The following is a 16326-nucleotide window of genomic DNA, read 5'->3' on the forward strand; positions in this document are numbered from 1 at the left end:
TTTCAATGGCTGTTTCACTGCTGGTTAACTAATTGGTGTTTTACCATTGGCCCTGGGAAGCCCTGCAAACCAACCATCCCCAGATCTCCAGATTCCCCCTACAAGCAGAGAAGACATTCATATCAAGTCTTAACTTTTACACAGTAAACAGGGACATTATGCATTTCACATAAACGATAAAGGACATATACATAAAGGATAAATACAATAAGTCTGTGTGGGTTTTTTCATAGTATTTTATACGGTACCCACAGGGATGCTGTACATACACAAGAGACACACCGAGTTGGACGTTGAAACGTCCATCAATTTCAAAAGAACTGGAGGACATACACACACACTCTCTAGGCTTTATGTCTGGATATAAAGAAGTCCCAATCCACACATCTTCCTAGACACACACTGGAGAGTTAGGTGTCTGCACCATGCGCTGTGTCTGAGTGCTGTCTGTCGTCCAGGGTGGCAGACACTGTGTTTGCACAGCCAGTCATCCACATCCTCTAGACAGCTCCACTTTCAGCCCCGCCACTTTGGCCGAGAAACTCTATTCACTGAAAAGTGGAAAGGGATCTGACCCAGGGGCCTGAGTCTGCTCTCTGTTTCACCAGCATCAATGGAGGTAACTGGTGGAGGGAGGGGAGGACGAGGGATTGAATATTGTTTCTTTTTTTTCTTCTTTCTGAGGAGTTACATAAGTTAAGTGGAGCACCTCTTTTTCAGGTCTCTGGAGTGTGAGGATCTTACATAACTTGGCCTTACCAGGCGCAATGTTTCCATTCCTCGTCTCGCCCACATAATTTGTTACTCTACTCAGGGTGGAAAAGTGTCAGGCGCACACATTTTTAACCACACCACAGATTGGCTACCTAAGCCCCTGGAGCTATATTTAGAGAGGTATTAAAGTATAAATAATACGCTTATAAAACCACCTTATAACGAGAATATTCCTGGGGATGATATCAATTCATGAAAAGCAATGTCGTTACCAACACAGTTATGAAAGCCCAACATTTAAACAGTAAAGAAACAAGTTATAAACATAAAGTATTCACATTAATGGGAGGATTTTTAACACATTTGATCTGTCATCTATCCTACTTTACAATTGTGAATCGTGGTCACTTCACTTCTGCTGTTGTAGAACATTTTGTGTGTGAATGGGACGAATAGATCTGAAACCTGAACCCTATTTCACTGTGGAGTTTGCTTTAATCACAAATGTCTGTTTATACTTACTAGTTGTCCTTTGGGTCCTTGGTCACCTTTCCTGCCCTGGTCACCTGTAGCCCCCGCCATGCCAGTCTTTCCTGAGGCGCCTCTGTCTCCCGACAAGCCAGTCTCCCCCTGAACCAAGCAAGGTTAGGAATAACAAATGTTAGTGTACTGCTTATAGACTGATAGTGCTGCTCGGTTACCAGACGTCTTTGTGATTTGGCAACGATTTAGAATAAATTGTTTTTACCTTCTGACCAGGTGGTCCTCTTTCTCCAGGTAGTCCAAGAAGTCCAACCTCTCCTCTGGGGCCCGGACGTCCAGCAGGTCCCTCCAGTCCCACCAAGCCTCTCGGTCCCTGCAGACACACCAGAGTGTCAATAAATAATCTTGTTAATAAAATTGTCAATGTCAAACAAAATGTGAACAATATGGTTATGGTTTGATTGAAAAGTTTATTTATTGTGAAAAATATAAAAAATATTTCCAGACAATTTCAAATGCAAGTATTTACATGGACTGACACAACAGATTTATAGATTTAATTGTAAACTGTGTGAATTGTACAGAAAGTTTGTATCCTTGAGGTCGCACGAATACGACATTGGCAAAGGAGATTTTTTTTAAAGATGGACCCCGTATTGTTTACATTGACATGCTTCTTCCTTTTCCTCCCTGTCCTTTCTGGTGCATTGTTATGTTTCTTAGTTTCCAGCTATTGCTCAGAATCAATCAGCTGCGTCCTTGAAAGCACCAATAAGGAACAACATCCACCAGTCCATTGTACTTTGCTTTTGCGTTTTCTTGACAATGAATGCCTGTGTATGCAGCGCATTGCTATGAAAAAAAATACTGCCTTTTCAATTTCATTGTTTATTTCAATAACTCCAAACACATTTGCATAGTCATAGCTGTAAACCACAGTGCTTAAGTCTGCCGGCCTCTCCTGGTGATCAGATTTCTGGACACCATATTCCTAAAGTGTACCCATAAAAATAACTGCATGTCACCGAGTTGCTTTCTAACACTGCAAACCACAGCGGTTTCCTGCTCCATCAGCAGTGTGGTGAGACAGAGGGGAGCGACTGATATTAGAATAACAGACTGAGTGCGTCGTTGCCACACATATGGCTTCTGTTCCCCGATCACCATGAGGAGAGCGGATTAGTCGGGGACCAGGTTAAAATTACACCACTGTAGGTGCGCTAAACCTGCAGGTGCTGGAAAGCGAGCCACTGTCTGTCATCTTAATAAGATCACTCAGAGATTTACACATTAATTTAGAATACAGATTAACAGATTACGGTAAGAAATGCCCCAAAAATCTATGACTTCTTTTCACACATTGCAAATACATCCAACTGGCAACATCAGTAGGAATGAATGCACAATAGATAATGTGGTAAACAATGAATAAGACGATAATTGCCCATCATTATGGGAATGATGACCAACAAGAAGAATGGGCTAGTTATACAAAGGATTTTGTGTGATTTGAAGATTTGACATGAAGTCATGGGACTCGTCTAGCAAGAAACCATCTTTCCAAATGTAGAACATCATTTGCCAAAAATTACACCAACTAGTTCTTTTGAACAATAATATTATGTAAATGAAAGCCAGAGAGAAATGACTTTGCTTTGTAACTCTTGGCAGAAGGAGATGAAGACATTCATGGATGAAGTCTCAGATCACTCTGGCTGCACACTTACTTAAATAAACCCACTGTGTCACAACCAGAAGACGCCAATCAAATCAAACGAGGCATCTAATGATTAGTCAATCTAAGCAGCATGTCTCAGTCTTTAAAGCAATAGACACTAAAACAATAGTAAGGAAAGCGCTGAGTCCTCACATGCAATCAAATTTAAGTAGTGAGGGTAGAAAGGGCTATGATGTAGTCCAAAGAAACTGCACTTCACCTCTGCTATTCAAACTGCTTGTTGTCTTCGATGGGCAACACTGAACTTACTCTCAGCCCTCCATTTGCTATATACAGTATTGAAACATGCAGCTATAGGCAGCTACATGTACATAGAGGACTTTAAAAGAATTAGTAATGAAAGTGAATCTTCATGATGAACAAGAATTTCACCTTCCCTGTCATGACCCCACACTATGACCCACTGGTTAGTAAACAGGTGTTGATGCTGCTGCTGGCTATGGAGTGAGAGCAAAAACGTATTACACCTTTAAAGGGATAGTTCAACATTTTGGCAAATTGGCCCATTGCCATAATCCCTATAGTCATAGCAGTAGGTTCGTTACCTTTAATTGCATTACAGAGGCTCATGGGATTTCTTGGTTTCCCTCATCAAACTCATCAAATACACAATCCAACAACTCCAAAACGCTCTAGTGGACAAGTTGTGACCTGCACATTCACCACGCTATGAGATAATAACGGAACGTTACGAGAGTAAATTCATGCAAAACAGCTGATGCACGTTCCCGTCGGGGGGGGGGCAGTTTTTCTCTAAATTTGCCTCTAAAACAACTCTGTCTCGTAATGTTCCGTTATTATCTCATAGCGTGGTGAATGTGCAGGTCACAACTTGTCCACCACTTGTCCATCACGAAAAAAGCACAGTGAGAGCAACACTGCTTTCAGAGCACAATAACATTGTAAAGAAATATACTGTATATATATTCTACAGAAAAACAATATGCATAGACATTGTTGTGGAAACAAAGATCCAGTTTTGTAAACTGATTTTTCCTCAATATCTCTTCATCATCATGACATTAAGACAGTGTGTGCCGTGTGTAACAGTGGTTGGGAGGTAGGTTAAGATACAGGTTTCTCTGTAATAATAAAGAGGGTACAATAAAAAAAGAGAATAATTTATTTTTATGAACCCCTACATGTACAGTATAGTGATGTCATTGATTACCTGACGTCCTTGTTTTCCTGGTAGTCCTGGTAAGCCAGTCAATCCTGGGAGACCATCCAGTCCCGGGTAACCCTCCATTCCCACAAGTCCCGGTAAACCCATTGGCCCCTGGAAAAGACAGCACCACTCAATCTCAGCCCAGAGGAATTTACAGACCCATCATGATCAGATTTCTATAACCCAATAGCACTTCAGATAAAATACACTTGCCTTCTCTAGTTATTATATGTATGTAAGTATTCTTGATTGTACTTCTGCTCTGATATTGAGATGATGTGACACTTACTTCACTGCCAGGAGATCCAGTAAGACCCCTTGCTCCTTTCTTTCCTGCTGTGCCCTATAAATGAGTGGAAACACATGATAGACAACATATGAGAAATAAAAAATACATAGGCATTCATGAATATAAAAAAAGGTAATAGGTCTCACTCGCCTCTCATTGAGGAGCTGACATTTTAAAGACCATGTCTCATATGAGCCTTATGAAGGAAGTAGAAACTTCAACATTATGTTCCTTAACTCATTGAGTGCCAGCCCTTTTATAAAATGGTCAGTGCCATGTGCCAGCGTTTCGGGGCATTTTGAGTAATATTTTAAGACCAAGAGAATATTTTGTATTATGACTCTGAAAACACAAAATAGCTCAAAGGAAAGAGGAGACTCTCTATTTAACTAGGGAAAAACCATTTGTTTGTACTTTGTTCCATTCTTAATTTATCTTAAGTTGAATAGAGCCTGGTTGCACCAAAAAGACCACTTTTTTTCTAGAAAGCTGAGAAAAATGCATTTTTGTGAAAGAGAGTCTCTCAAGAAAAACAGTGATTTATCCGTTTTAATTTTGGCTTCAAAAACATGTAAGACATCTGAAAATTTCATTTCACATGTTTTTTCATTGTACAAAAAAAAAAAAAACTAAAATACAACAAGTAGGAGTCCTACTATGCAGAGTGATGCCTGCTCTCCTACTCCTCCTGCAGTTGCTGCCCCCTCACCCTCTCCTCCCCCCTCCTCTCCCCCTCCCCTCATCCCCTCTCTGCCCCTCCCCTCTCCTACTTCTCCTCCTGCTGCATCGTCTCTGAAGGAGGGAGGGAGACGTCGTGGCGTCTTCAGCCTCTCTGCTGGACGCGGCCGCGGCAGCGACTCACCGCGCTGATCTCTCGGTTCGTTGTCACGACGTCGGTTAGACAGCAACTGGTGAAACTGACTCCGCGATCCGCTTTCGCTTCGGCATTTCGGTGCTGATCATCTAGATCAGTTTACCTTTCCTGCCTCCTCCGATCACTTCATGCTGGAGCTATGCTAATAGCATCCGTGGCTAAGCTTTCCTCCAGCTCCACGTTACACTTGTTCCAGGCTCTGCCCGTCGTTTTCCTCTAGAAATAGAAACTTTTCCCAACTTTTTTATCTCTGTACCGATCGCACTCGTCTTCTCCTTCCTCTTCACTTCTTGCTCTGATCTACAGTCTTCTTCGTTCTACACATCCCAGAAGCCCCAAAATTACTCACAGTGTGCGCAACAGCGTCCCCATTTACCAGCCGCAGAAAACTGCATTTGACGTATATATACGTCAATGGCACTCAAGCGTTGGATTTTGATTGACGTATATATACGTCAATGGCACTCAATGAGTTAATGATACAAACTTATTCATGTTGCATGTTTTAAAGTCTTGTCAGAAAGACAAAGAGGCTTCCAACAAAAATAATTGCTAAACAGATGTAAAACTCTGTGTAACCTTTGCAATTATCCTTTTACTTCTTATACTTTCTCACCAGACCCTAATACAGTAAGTTATGTATGAGCATTACTAGAGAGATATCCCTCAAGGAATGTTTCATCGAAGCAGATAATTTGAAACAGAAATACAGCAGATCCTGAACGTTTCCAGTGTTTCAAGGCACTGTTTTGTTATTGATGTTTCTAAACTGATGGGTTTATACATTGCATATGAAGTCATTGCTCAAAGCCAATGTAAGCTCAAGCCAAGATGAATAAATTAACTGAAATACTCCCATAGTATTTGAGTAGGTTACATAATCACTCTTACATACAAGCTGTTTCACATGTGGAAGAAAGTCAGCCATATCTGGAGACCTGTGAATGCTTCACTATTCAAAAAGCTATGTGGAACTTGATTAAGGAGGCTCACAGTTGTTTCACAGGGGAAATGGAAGTTATGTAATCAGAAGGCCACTGACAAGGCTGAGGACTCAAAACAACCTGACAGCTATGAAAGCAGAAGCTGTCAGTCCAGGAAAGTCTGTTTTACCAAAGGATAACTGTTTCAAGGCCAATGGCTCATATTTTTAAGATGCAAGACATTTAATGATCAAAAAGCTGGAGCAACGGATCTCAGTGTGTCGCAACGTTAACGGATCAGGTTTTATCTGATATACAAAGAGAAACCTGCTGGTAGAAACACTCTGTTTATGAAAATGGTCGTATTTGCAGGGAGCAGACAACATTCATCATAATCTTAACTTTATGAGTGACAACATGTACCCTTTGATTTGCCTACTGAGGTTACTCACCACAGGTCCTTGCTCTCCCTTTGGACCTGGTTCTCCAGGAAAGCCTGGTGACCCCTGAACAAAGCAAGATAAAACAGTGATATCAAGATGTTAGATGAATCCACACACTTAATGACTGTCTTTTAAAATTGGTTAGCAGCATGCACAGGTGGGCACTGAGGAGAAACTTGTGTTATTCGATGGGGACGAACAAGGATGAAAATAATCAAACCCTATCCTACAGATGTTTACTATCTGTGCCAACAAGTATAAACATGCTTTGCCGCACAACTGGTAAGGCCCCAAGGAAAGGACAATTGTCAGTATGTGTTTCTGTCATTTCCAACACGTCCAATCTTTTTAGATCACTGTTTATAGTTAGTGCATCATATCATGGCCACAAAGCCACTGGTCAAAGTATTATGGTGATGAGTAAAACAGTTAAACAAAAACATGTAAATAACAATATCACTGAATATAACATTATTACTATCAAACAGATATAGACAGACTTACCGGAGGGCCCTGTGGTCCAACAGCCCCACGAGATCCAATGGGACCAACGTGGCCCTGAAAAACAGTTTTAGTATACAATATTATTTTTTTACCATCCTGCTGAGATCCTAACATCTAACATGTTCATGTTATTCTCCCTTTCCCCCCCTCTCCTTCACTAGATGAAGAACATCATGTGCAGGAGCCACGTTGCACATTAGTACCATTTTTCAAACTCAACAACATCAAAACAATACATAATAGTTTCCAAGCCAAGTTTAAAATACTTATACTATTAAAACATGCCACAAAAGGCTCCTTATAAACAGGATCCATAAATTCTGCACTCAGATGGTTCGCGATGGAAACCAAGGGTGACCTTTTAGGGCATATTATCAAAGTCTAGGGAATCATGACACAAAAGCCAAACTAAACAGTAGTTTTTATGACTATGAACCTGACTGGAAAATGGAAATGGATCAAGGATTATCTCTAGTGATGCTCAACACATAGTTATACAACTGTTACCCAACAATTTGGACTACAGTATGTGATACACTGCTTAATGTAATTTATTCTATATAACGGGAATTTGAAGAAAGGTATAGCAGGATTTATGTTTGTTTTTTTAAAGGATACTTAGAGACCTAGGGTTTTTTGGTTATTTGACTTCTTACATTAAAGGTAAAGGACACATCAAAACAGCATGTTGCTATGGTTAGAAAAATAATTATTGTGGTATTTGCCTATCTTATGTATCTATGTATATTTGGAGATGATAAACACCAAATGTCAAATCAGCATAAGACATATACCAGCTCATCTGCACTGTACATGTGTGTGAAAGTGAGCCCATGCGCATGTGTGTGTGCAACAAATGTCTGTAAACCATGAAAATGTCAAAAACACCAGACTTATCCTTAACCTATTCCTGGAAACTAGGTAATCCCTTTCGACATGCGTGGTCTACCCTTATCTGAACAGAGCAGCCCTTTTAACGGAGCATCCAAAGTATGTAAACAACAATCACACAGACAAGCACCCTGACTGGTGACTGTGTGGTATGTCTGATGTTGATTTGATGGTTTTGTCTACCTGATACCCTTCATCCCCTGGCTCTCCACGCTCTCCTCGTTCTCCTGGGGACCCCTGTGTAGGCACAAATGCACACACATGAACACACACATACTGTATACGCATGCCTTAATTTATGACCACAAAGCTTCAATTGAGCTCGGAAGCTCGTCGAAGACGGAGTCGCTTCTCAGGCCGATGCAGATGAAACACATTCTATAGATGCGACCTTTGAGTCTGGATCAAGTGGAGAGGTGTAGTTTCACCTTGAACCTTCCTTTTCAGCCAACCTCAGTCGGGGCTGCACCAAGACAGAGGCTGCCTTTGTGCTGTTCATGATGTGCATTACAATACTGTGCCAACTTGATTATCCAATACTATTCATTTGGCAGGTCGCCATCTATACCTGTGTAACCCTGATTGTTCAGGCTGTGTAGGCCTTTCATGCCCAGTGCTCAACGTGGATAGGAGCTTCGATTGTATAAAAGAAAGATTTACAAAGCTCTGATATGTCCTAACTCTTCGTTGATTATGGATCAGTTCAAGTACCCGAACAAAGCTAATCTCTAGCTTTAACATAACAAACCCTTGTTAAACATTTTCTATAAATGCTCTGCCTGGACTGAAAAGAAAAGATCAGAGTCATACAGGCTGATAATGTGCATGAAAGATTTTAAACAGAAACACTCATACATTATTGTCAATCGGTCTGACAAAGAATGTAGTTGGTGCTAAAATCAGGAGCTGACCAGGATTAACTTGTACTTCCCTCTGTCAATCTGGTGTTAAAGCGGCTTGGATCTAAACAGAGCAGCGGGTGTTAGAGAGCAGAAAGGAGAGTTTAAAGGAAAACAAGACCTACTGGTTCACCTAAGGGCCCTGGTGGTCCTGGGGTCTTATTGTCCTCGCCTGGGTACCCCTGGAATGTAACAAACAAATACATAATGACACATGCAGACACACTGTTTTGCAGCCAAGTGGGCCACTGAAGCCTATGACAAAGTACAAGAATAATTCCCTTTCAAATACTTATTATCATTTTACCTTTTCGCCTTTAGGCCCTGGTGGTCCAATGGGCCCAGGCTTGCCAGGGTGACCCTAAAAAAGAAAAAAGGAAAGCTGATTGTTGTATTTCACAAAGCCACCATACTTCTACTGGCTACAGCATGTTTCTCTGAGAAACATGAGTTCCACTGTGAGGGCTGTCAGCATATTAATCAGAGCTGCTGATATAAATACAGTTCCTTTTAAGGAAGGTCTTACATTCTGTCACTTTCGGATTTAGGGTTTGGCACAGACTCAGAAATCACTCAGCAACCAGAGTGAAGTGTGAAGGCGTCTGAGAGCCTTTATACACATGCACATGCACATTCACAAAAACGGACACAATGAACTTGATGTGCCCTTTTCAAGTTATGCAACCAAAACCCAGTGTTATTGGCATTGATCAGGCTGTGGTGAAGCCTGGAAAAATTAGCCTGTGGATTTCATCGTCTTCACCTCTTGTCTTTGCTCTGGTATTTATTTGTGTAGTACTTTTAAAGGTTTTATTTCCCCTGCTATTTTGTTTTATTTGAAACGTTAATGACATGAAGAGTTAACAGGGAATAAAAGCGTGGCAGAGATGTAATGTTCTCTGCCAGAATCAAACTCTGGATATCTCCAGCACACACCGGGATTATAGCACAAGGCTACCAGGGGAGGCCAGTTAGCTGGACTGAAATCACATTCAACAGCTCTGTGGAGATCTATATCTGGAGGATTTATGAAATACCTCAAGCAAGAGTTACTTTTGATGGATAATCCAGGAAGATCTGCACATCTAACAACATGTGGGTAGCTCAGTAATCCTACGTTGTCAGATCGGCTCCATGTGAAAGTAAACACAGTGAGATGTGCTGTGCCAATACTCAGACTAGTCCATCCTCTAAGAAGATATTTTCTTATCACAAACAACCACAGGTAGGGGAAAACTCACTGTGTATCCTGCAAGTCCTGGTTGTCCCTCTACTCCCATGACTCCAGGCCGACCCTGCAAGAAATGCAGAAAATGCACACAGAATAAGACTCTGTATCAGCTCTAATGCTGACGCTGTTTGTTTTGCTTTTTTTTTTCTCTGGTTGTGCTAAGTATAACATTGGCCCCAAACAGATACACGTGCAAACTTAATAATGAGACCAGAGTTGTTTTATGATGGGGTTAGTATAAATCTTTCCCCCCCGCAGTTATCACAGCATGGTCTTAGTGGTTCTGCTAAAAGAAAGAAGCAGTTTGTCTCTATAAAGAAGAAAAAGAAAGGATGCCTTCCTCATGGCTCATGTCTTTTCTTGCTCTCTCTCTGGCCTGGAACAAGGTGGGGTATTTTATTCTCATCTCTTAATGTTTTAAAATTCACATAAAAGATGTAACTTTACTTTATAATATGTCATAATGGGACGTGAAGACCGCCTAACAGAAATGTAGGGATTTTGTTAATGTGATATTATATAAAATCATATTATGTATTAGGTACAACGGAGTATTAGGGCCACATTGAGAAAAGAAGAAAAAAAACAGAGGCTTCGAGAATAAAGTCGTAAATTTACGATAATAAAGTCGTACATTTCTTTTATATACAGTCTATGTTTCATACGAGAAAAAAGTCATAACATTACAAGAATAAAGTCGTAAATTTACGAGAATAAAGTCGTAAATGTACGACTTTATACTCCGTCGTAATTAGGAATGATACAATATAAACTAAATCTTAACTGATTTCATTACTTCAAGAACTGAAACTCGATGTTAAATACAATCACATTTCTGAGTGTTAAAGTTTCATATACAGACAGGGCTCAATGAGAGGAAGAATGGGAACTAACTGGTGGGCCTCGAGTTCCCCTGGCACCTTTCAGCCCCGGCTCGCCTGACTGGCCAATGTCCCCTCGTGTGCCAATCTCACCAAGAAGACCTGGAGGACCTCTCTCTCCCTGGAAAGATACAAGATGACATACGAGATGAGACACAGTGGCACTGACACGAAGTCAGTACAGTGACCACCCACTCAGCTATGCTGTCGAGTTGTCACTTACTGAGAAAAAACAAATCAATTCCAGGCTGTTTTTCTTGCTGCTTTGTGGTTACTTGTTTTCTTTTTCCTCTGAAGTTGAGTCAATATCTTAAAATTTCACCAAAATGGCAACTCACATCTGAATCAAGTTGACTTACCGGTAGTGATACTCAGACCACTGATGCGTTGCAGCCACTGTTTCCTATTGTTCTTTCCTATTATGTACTGTATTGAAAAAAAAGTGGTGGCAAAATTGGTCCCTCTTACCTTCTTTCCATGCCGTCCTCTGTTCCCTGGGGGCCCCAGTTTTCCCTCTGGCCCCTGTAACAGGAGGTACATGAAATGAATTTAAAGTCTACCTTATATTCAGATGCATAACTGGCATCTTCTCTTGGATCTTGTTCGTTCACAGCACTATTGTCCATCTGACAACTGATAAACTCCAATACAGCATCTAGTGTTTGCCATGCATAGGCTCTACTTAAGCAGCTTGACCAGGTATATAAAACCTGTTGTGGTAGGATAAAGAACTTGGTTTCAACTTAGGTAAACAAATAACACAACAATACTTTAGTTCACTCTTCAAATGAATTGATTTTTTGCCACACACAAATTCTGTGTGCTGCAGTAGCTGAGTGGGAACTAAAAGCTCCGTGTGAGATGTCTGCGTCACCACAAGTAAATTCCCAACCTGTGGGAAACACTGAGTATCTTATCAGCGTTGGCTATTTTGAGTACACATGGTCATAGCTTGTGGTCCACAGTGTTATTTAAAACTTTTGCCAGATTTGTCAGTTCACATTTTTGTAAACTGAGTAATACTGCTTTCCCACAGAGTTTTCTGTGCAAGCCCCGAAGCTGCATCACTTCCTGCCCGTCAACACCACATCACCAGAGCTGGATCTGTATCTCAAAACAAACAAGCACTTGAAGAGTTTGACTGACAGCTATTTGAAAATCCTAAATATCTTCATCTTTGACAGAGTACCCTTTAACTACCCCAGTGGCAAATAGATTTTGTTGAAGAGAAGGCTGACCCCTACTGGGATAGAAGGGCACCAACTGGTTAAGAGGATTTCCATAACCTGCTCCATCAGTTTCAGTTTTTCTACTGAATTCTGCAGATCTATTAACCAGCTCTAGCTTTAAACTCAACTGAAGGTAAGTGTGCTTTTTCTGAGCAGGTCAGTATTAACATAACCAGTAATTTTCAAAGTTTTACTAAAATTGCTGCAGCTGATGTATACCTGTACATTGTGAAACATGAAATAAACGTACACGAAACCCTTGTTTTCCAGGTCCTCCAGGTGGTCCTGCAGGCCCTGGGTCTCCTTCTATCCCTTTATCACCGGGCTCTCCCATTGGCCCAGGCTCACCAGGCTCACCCTGACAGAGGAAGAGGCAGAGAACCAGCAGTGAGAGACAGCTCAATTTTAATTAGAAGTTTTGTATTACTAACTAAGAGGTCAAAAGGTCACACAACCTGTCCGAAAAATGTTATAACTGAGTGGCTTTATTTGTATTTCCTTTATTAGAAATGATACTCTATTCAAATCTTCTGTGAAATTGAATATGAATATATGAATTTAATATTAATAATATGAATTTAATATGGGGATCCCCACTTTTGGTATATACTGTACCTTGGCTCCATCTTTCCCTTGAGGACCGTCTTCACCAGGCGGACCAGGTCGACCCTAAAAACACATTATCATCAACAAACATCTTCACTGATAAACGTTTCCTATCCCAAAGTTAACATTAGAAGAACTTTGAATTGGGTTTTTTCTCTGTGATGGTAGAAATCTAGAGAAATGCATGTACTGTACTGCAGCTTTAAAAACAGTATGAAAATGTGACATTTTAAAAATGTTGCTAGTTGTAGATAATCCCTCTGAAACAACTGAGGAACAACTGAGCAGCACTCTGAAAAGCAGTGTTTCACTGCCCTCTCTGGCTGAATGTTTCAGGTAGGTGTTGCCAGTATTAAAAAATAATCAAAAAAGATTTTGAGAGGAGTTGAGTTTTTGATTCAGTTTAAGATTTTTCTCTTTTTCAAGTGATTATTAGAAGCTATAGAGCAAGAAGTTAATGTTGAAGGAAGAAAACAAGAACTAAGATATGCAATGAAAGGATGTATGGTGTATTGTATTATATAAAAAGAGGAGTAGTTTCACTGTCTATTACGTTAGGTCCAAATGACTCATGAATGCTAAATTATTAATCCACATGAGTTCTAATTAAATGCAGCAACATGTGTGTATAACAAAACAGTGATGGTTTAATTTAAAAAATCCCCAATAAAATCACAATTTCAGAGACGCCCCCCCGGAACATCTGCACTGAGGAGACATTACAAGCACATAGCTAGACTGTTTGAACACTATTACCTATGACCTTATCTTTTTTGGTCCAACTAAAGGCAAGCATACAAAATCTCCAAAATCCGATGCAAGCAGTCCAAGTGCTATTTATACAGTCCATCAGACAAAAACAATTCCTTCGCTGTGCTCTTCTCAGGCCAGAGGATTACACATCTTCGTCAGAATGAGGGGAGTAAATATACGACAGGGTCAGATTTACCCAAACACAAGGAAGTAAGGGATTAGAGGGGTTGTGTGTAGCCACTCACTCTTATCCCCTCCTGTCCCTGCTCCCCTTCGGCTCCCGGAGGCCCGATATCACCCTGCAGGGACACAAAACACAAACCAGGGCTGTCTGGAGGTCAAAGCACACTCAAATGTCCATGCACACTAAACTTACACTCACTGACCGCTGATGCTTGGAGTAGAGGCAGTGTTAGACTTGACAATCAGCGGTTTTTTGTTTTGTTTTTTCCACCTGAGGCTACAGTTGAGTCAGGTACAAATTGACTGAGCAGGATCATGACTTTTCACATTGCTGCAAGGTGGTGACTGAGGCGCCACGTCAGAAATGTTTCTAAGATGCAGTTGAGAAAGGAAGTAGACAAAAAAACAAAACAAAAAACACGGCTTGGTTGTACTGACCTTTGCCCCTGGCTCTCCAATGGCACCTGGTTCCCCCTCTGCACCGGGCCCACCCTACAAAGATGAGACAGGGAAAAAAGAAAAAGAGTAGAGATGATTTTCAATTCTTCAATAGATTGCCAAATGGAAAACTGAAGTAATATATAACGACAAATATTTAATGAAAAGTACTTCAGATCCTTGCTCTCCATCGGGTCCAGCTTCTCCAGGAGGTCCTTTAGGTCCCTGCAAGAAAAAAACCCCATTATAAGATGCTTTGAGGAAAGCTTATTGACACAGTAATCTCATTATTGGTCTTACTGTGTTCAGTAATTCTGGAAATAATACCAGAACAGACAAAATACACAACTCTAGCATATGATGGCAAAACAAACAGATACAGTTAAATGGTGCAGTCTGTAGAGAATTAAAACTGTAGGATGAGAATGCCTGGGGTAAAATTGAAGTCCAGCCAAAAGCAAGATGAGACCCATAATATAAACACCGCCTCTGGCATTATTAAAAACTCTCACCCTCATAAATACTTCTATTTGATTGTTTGACATTCTTCATGTCCCCTAGGGGTCGGCGGATTTCCAGGAATATCAATACGTTCGGGACTAATCCAAGAAAGGAGGGACAAGGCGTGGAGCTTTAAGGTGTGACGAGCATAGAGACAACCACTCTTCAGAAGCCCTGATGTTGATTATCAAATCATTCTGAGCCTGACTCATTCTTTCTCTGGAAATATTTGCAAGCAATAATTATGAATCTGTTGAAATCATGTCTCGCATTCATTATGAATTCCAGATCCGTTTTCACAGTGTGTGGTTTGTTTGCGGTATGAAACAACCACATTAATGCAAAAGTCAGATGACAACAGACTTACTGGTTCCCCATGGGGTCCCCTCTCACCACTGCTGCCTGGAATACCTGGTTTACCCTGGAAATAATCACAGTCATGAGTTCAGTGAAGCCTCAGTCAGTCATTTGTGTAATTACAGAAAATAAGCAAAAGACAACCTGGCTTTCATCACAGTCATTCTGTCATTGTTATTATCTTCTTCATAGCCAACGTATCCACAAACATGATTACCTCCTCTATTTCAGCCTACTGAAAAAAAATTTCTTGATGAAATACAGATTGGCTTTTATTTTGTTGTAGTTTGAACTTTGTGTTGCCAGGTTTAACAACAGAGCTCCATATGAAACAATGTTTACTTCTGTGCCTGTAAGAGAAACCTACCAATATGCAAAAGTTGGATGAGATAGCAGTGAATTAATGTAACAGTATCAGTTCCAAATGAATGGGTTTACATAATCCTAATACTACAACCTAACTCATCATAGTGGACAGTATCTTTTGTTGCTATTAATTGAGTAGCTATGCAGCAGAAGGATAAAAACGCTGAGTGAAGATGGATTCATTGAAAAAAGGAAAAATAAAAGACAAATAAAAGCATAAACATGCTATCAAGGCCACATGTTAAGTTAAAGTATGTGATAAGCCAGTGAGAAAAATTGTCATATATGAGTTCTGACAGTCAATTTTTTTTTACAGGATTTATGGAAACAACAATGTAATAGAGTAATATGGTATAACAGCCACAATCACCAATGACTACATTACCAACAGAAATTCCTAAACGATTGAGCTAAATGGGTTCTGGCATCAAGATAACAACCACAGTGAATTGTAATGCATAGGACATAGAAAAGGGTGAAGATTAAGAAAGGGCAGACTTCAACATTGTTTTATGAAACACAATATGTGCTACGTCTCCAGAGGTGAGCGATGAAAGTGACTGAGGCTGGTGATAGTGGGAAGGACAAGTAGAAGATCTTCATTTAACAACAGGCAGCGACAATGAGACAAACCCACAGTTACTCTAAGCACTTATATTTCACGCCATAAGAGGAGGTTTCTGCATAAAACGTGTGTTCAAGAAGACAGGTCACAACTAGTGTGCATGAATGTGCTGTATGTGTGTGGCTGAACAGATAGCTATATCTGAGTGTGAGAGCGCAGGCCTGCACGTGTCTGTATGTATCTCTATGTCACTTATTACAAATACCTCTGAAATGTCACGTTAAGCCAAT

General features: G+C 40.5%; 1 protein-coding gene across 1 annotated transcript in view; it reads right to left on the reverse strand.

The window, feature by feature from the left end:
- The window catches only part of col24a1 (collagen type XXIV alpha 1 chain), a 77462-nt gene that overhangs the window by 6640 nt on the left and 54496 nt on the right, over window positions 1–16326 (reverse strand). Inside the window, exons 32-50 of the mRNA XM_083970545.1 lie at window positions 15116–15169; window positions 14419–14472; window positions 14248–14301; window positions 13872–13925; window positions 12883–12936; window positions 12518–12625; window positions 11507–11560; window positions 11052–11159; window positions 10168–10221; window positions 9234–9287; window positions 9052–9108; window positions 8211–8264; window positions 7137–7190; window positions 6642–6695; window positions 4393–4446; window positions 4107–4214; window positions 1463–1570; window positions 1237–1344; window positions 45–98 (exon numbers count right to left, since the gene is read on the reverse strand). Of these exons, the coding sequence (XP_083826671.1) occupies window positions 45–98; window positions 1237–1344; window positions 1463–1570; window positions 4107–4214; window positions 4393–4446; window positions 6642–6695; window positions 7137–7190; window positions 8211–8264; window positions 9052–9108; window positions 9234–9287; window positions 10168–10221; window positions 11052–11159; window positions 11507–11560; window positions 12518–12625; window positions 12883–12936; window positions 13872–13925; window positions 14248–14301; window positions 14419–14472; window positions 15116–15169 (1299 nt within the window). The remainder of the gene's footprint in view (window positions 1–44; window positions 99–1236; window positions 1345–1462; window positions 1571–4106; window positions 4215–4392; window positions 4447–6641; window positions 6696–7136; window positions 7191–8210; window positions 8265–9051; window positions 9109–9233; window positions 9288–10167; window positions 10222–11051; window positions 11160–11506; window positions 11561–12517; window positions 12626–12882; window positions 12937–13871; window positions 13926–14247; window positions 14302–14418; window positions 14473–15115; window positions 15170–16326) is intronic.

The sequence above is a fragment of the Trachurus trachurus genome, assembly GCF_905171665.1.
Source record: "Trachurus trachurus genome assembly, chromosome: 4".
Taxonomy (NCBI): Eukaryota; Metazoa; Chordata; class Actinopteri; order Carangiformes; family Carangidae; genus Trachurus; species Trachurus trachurus.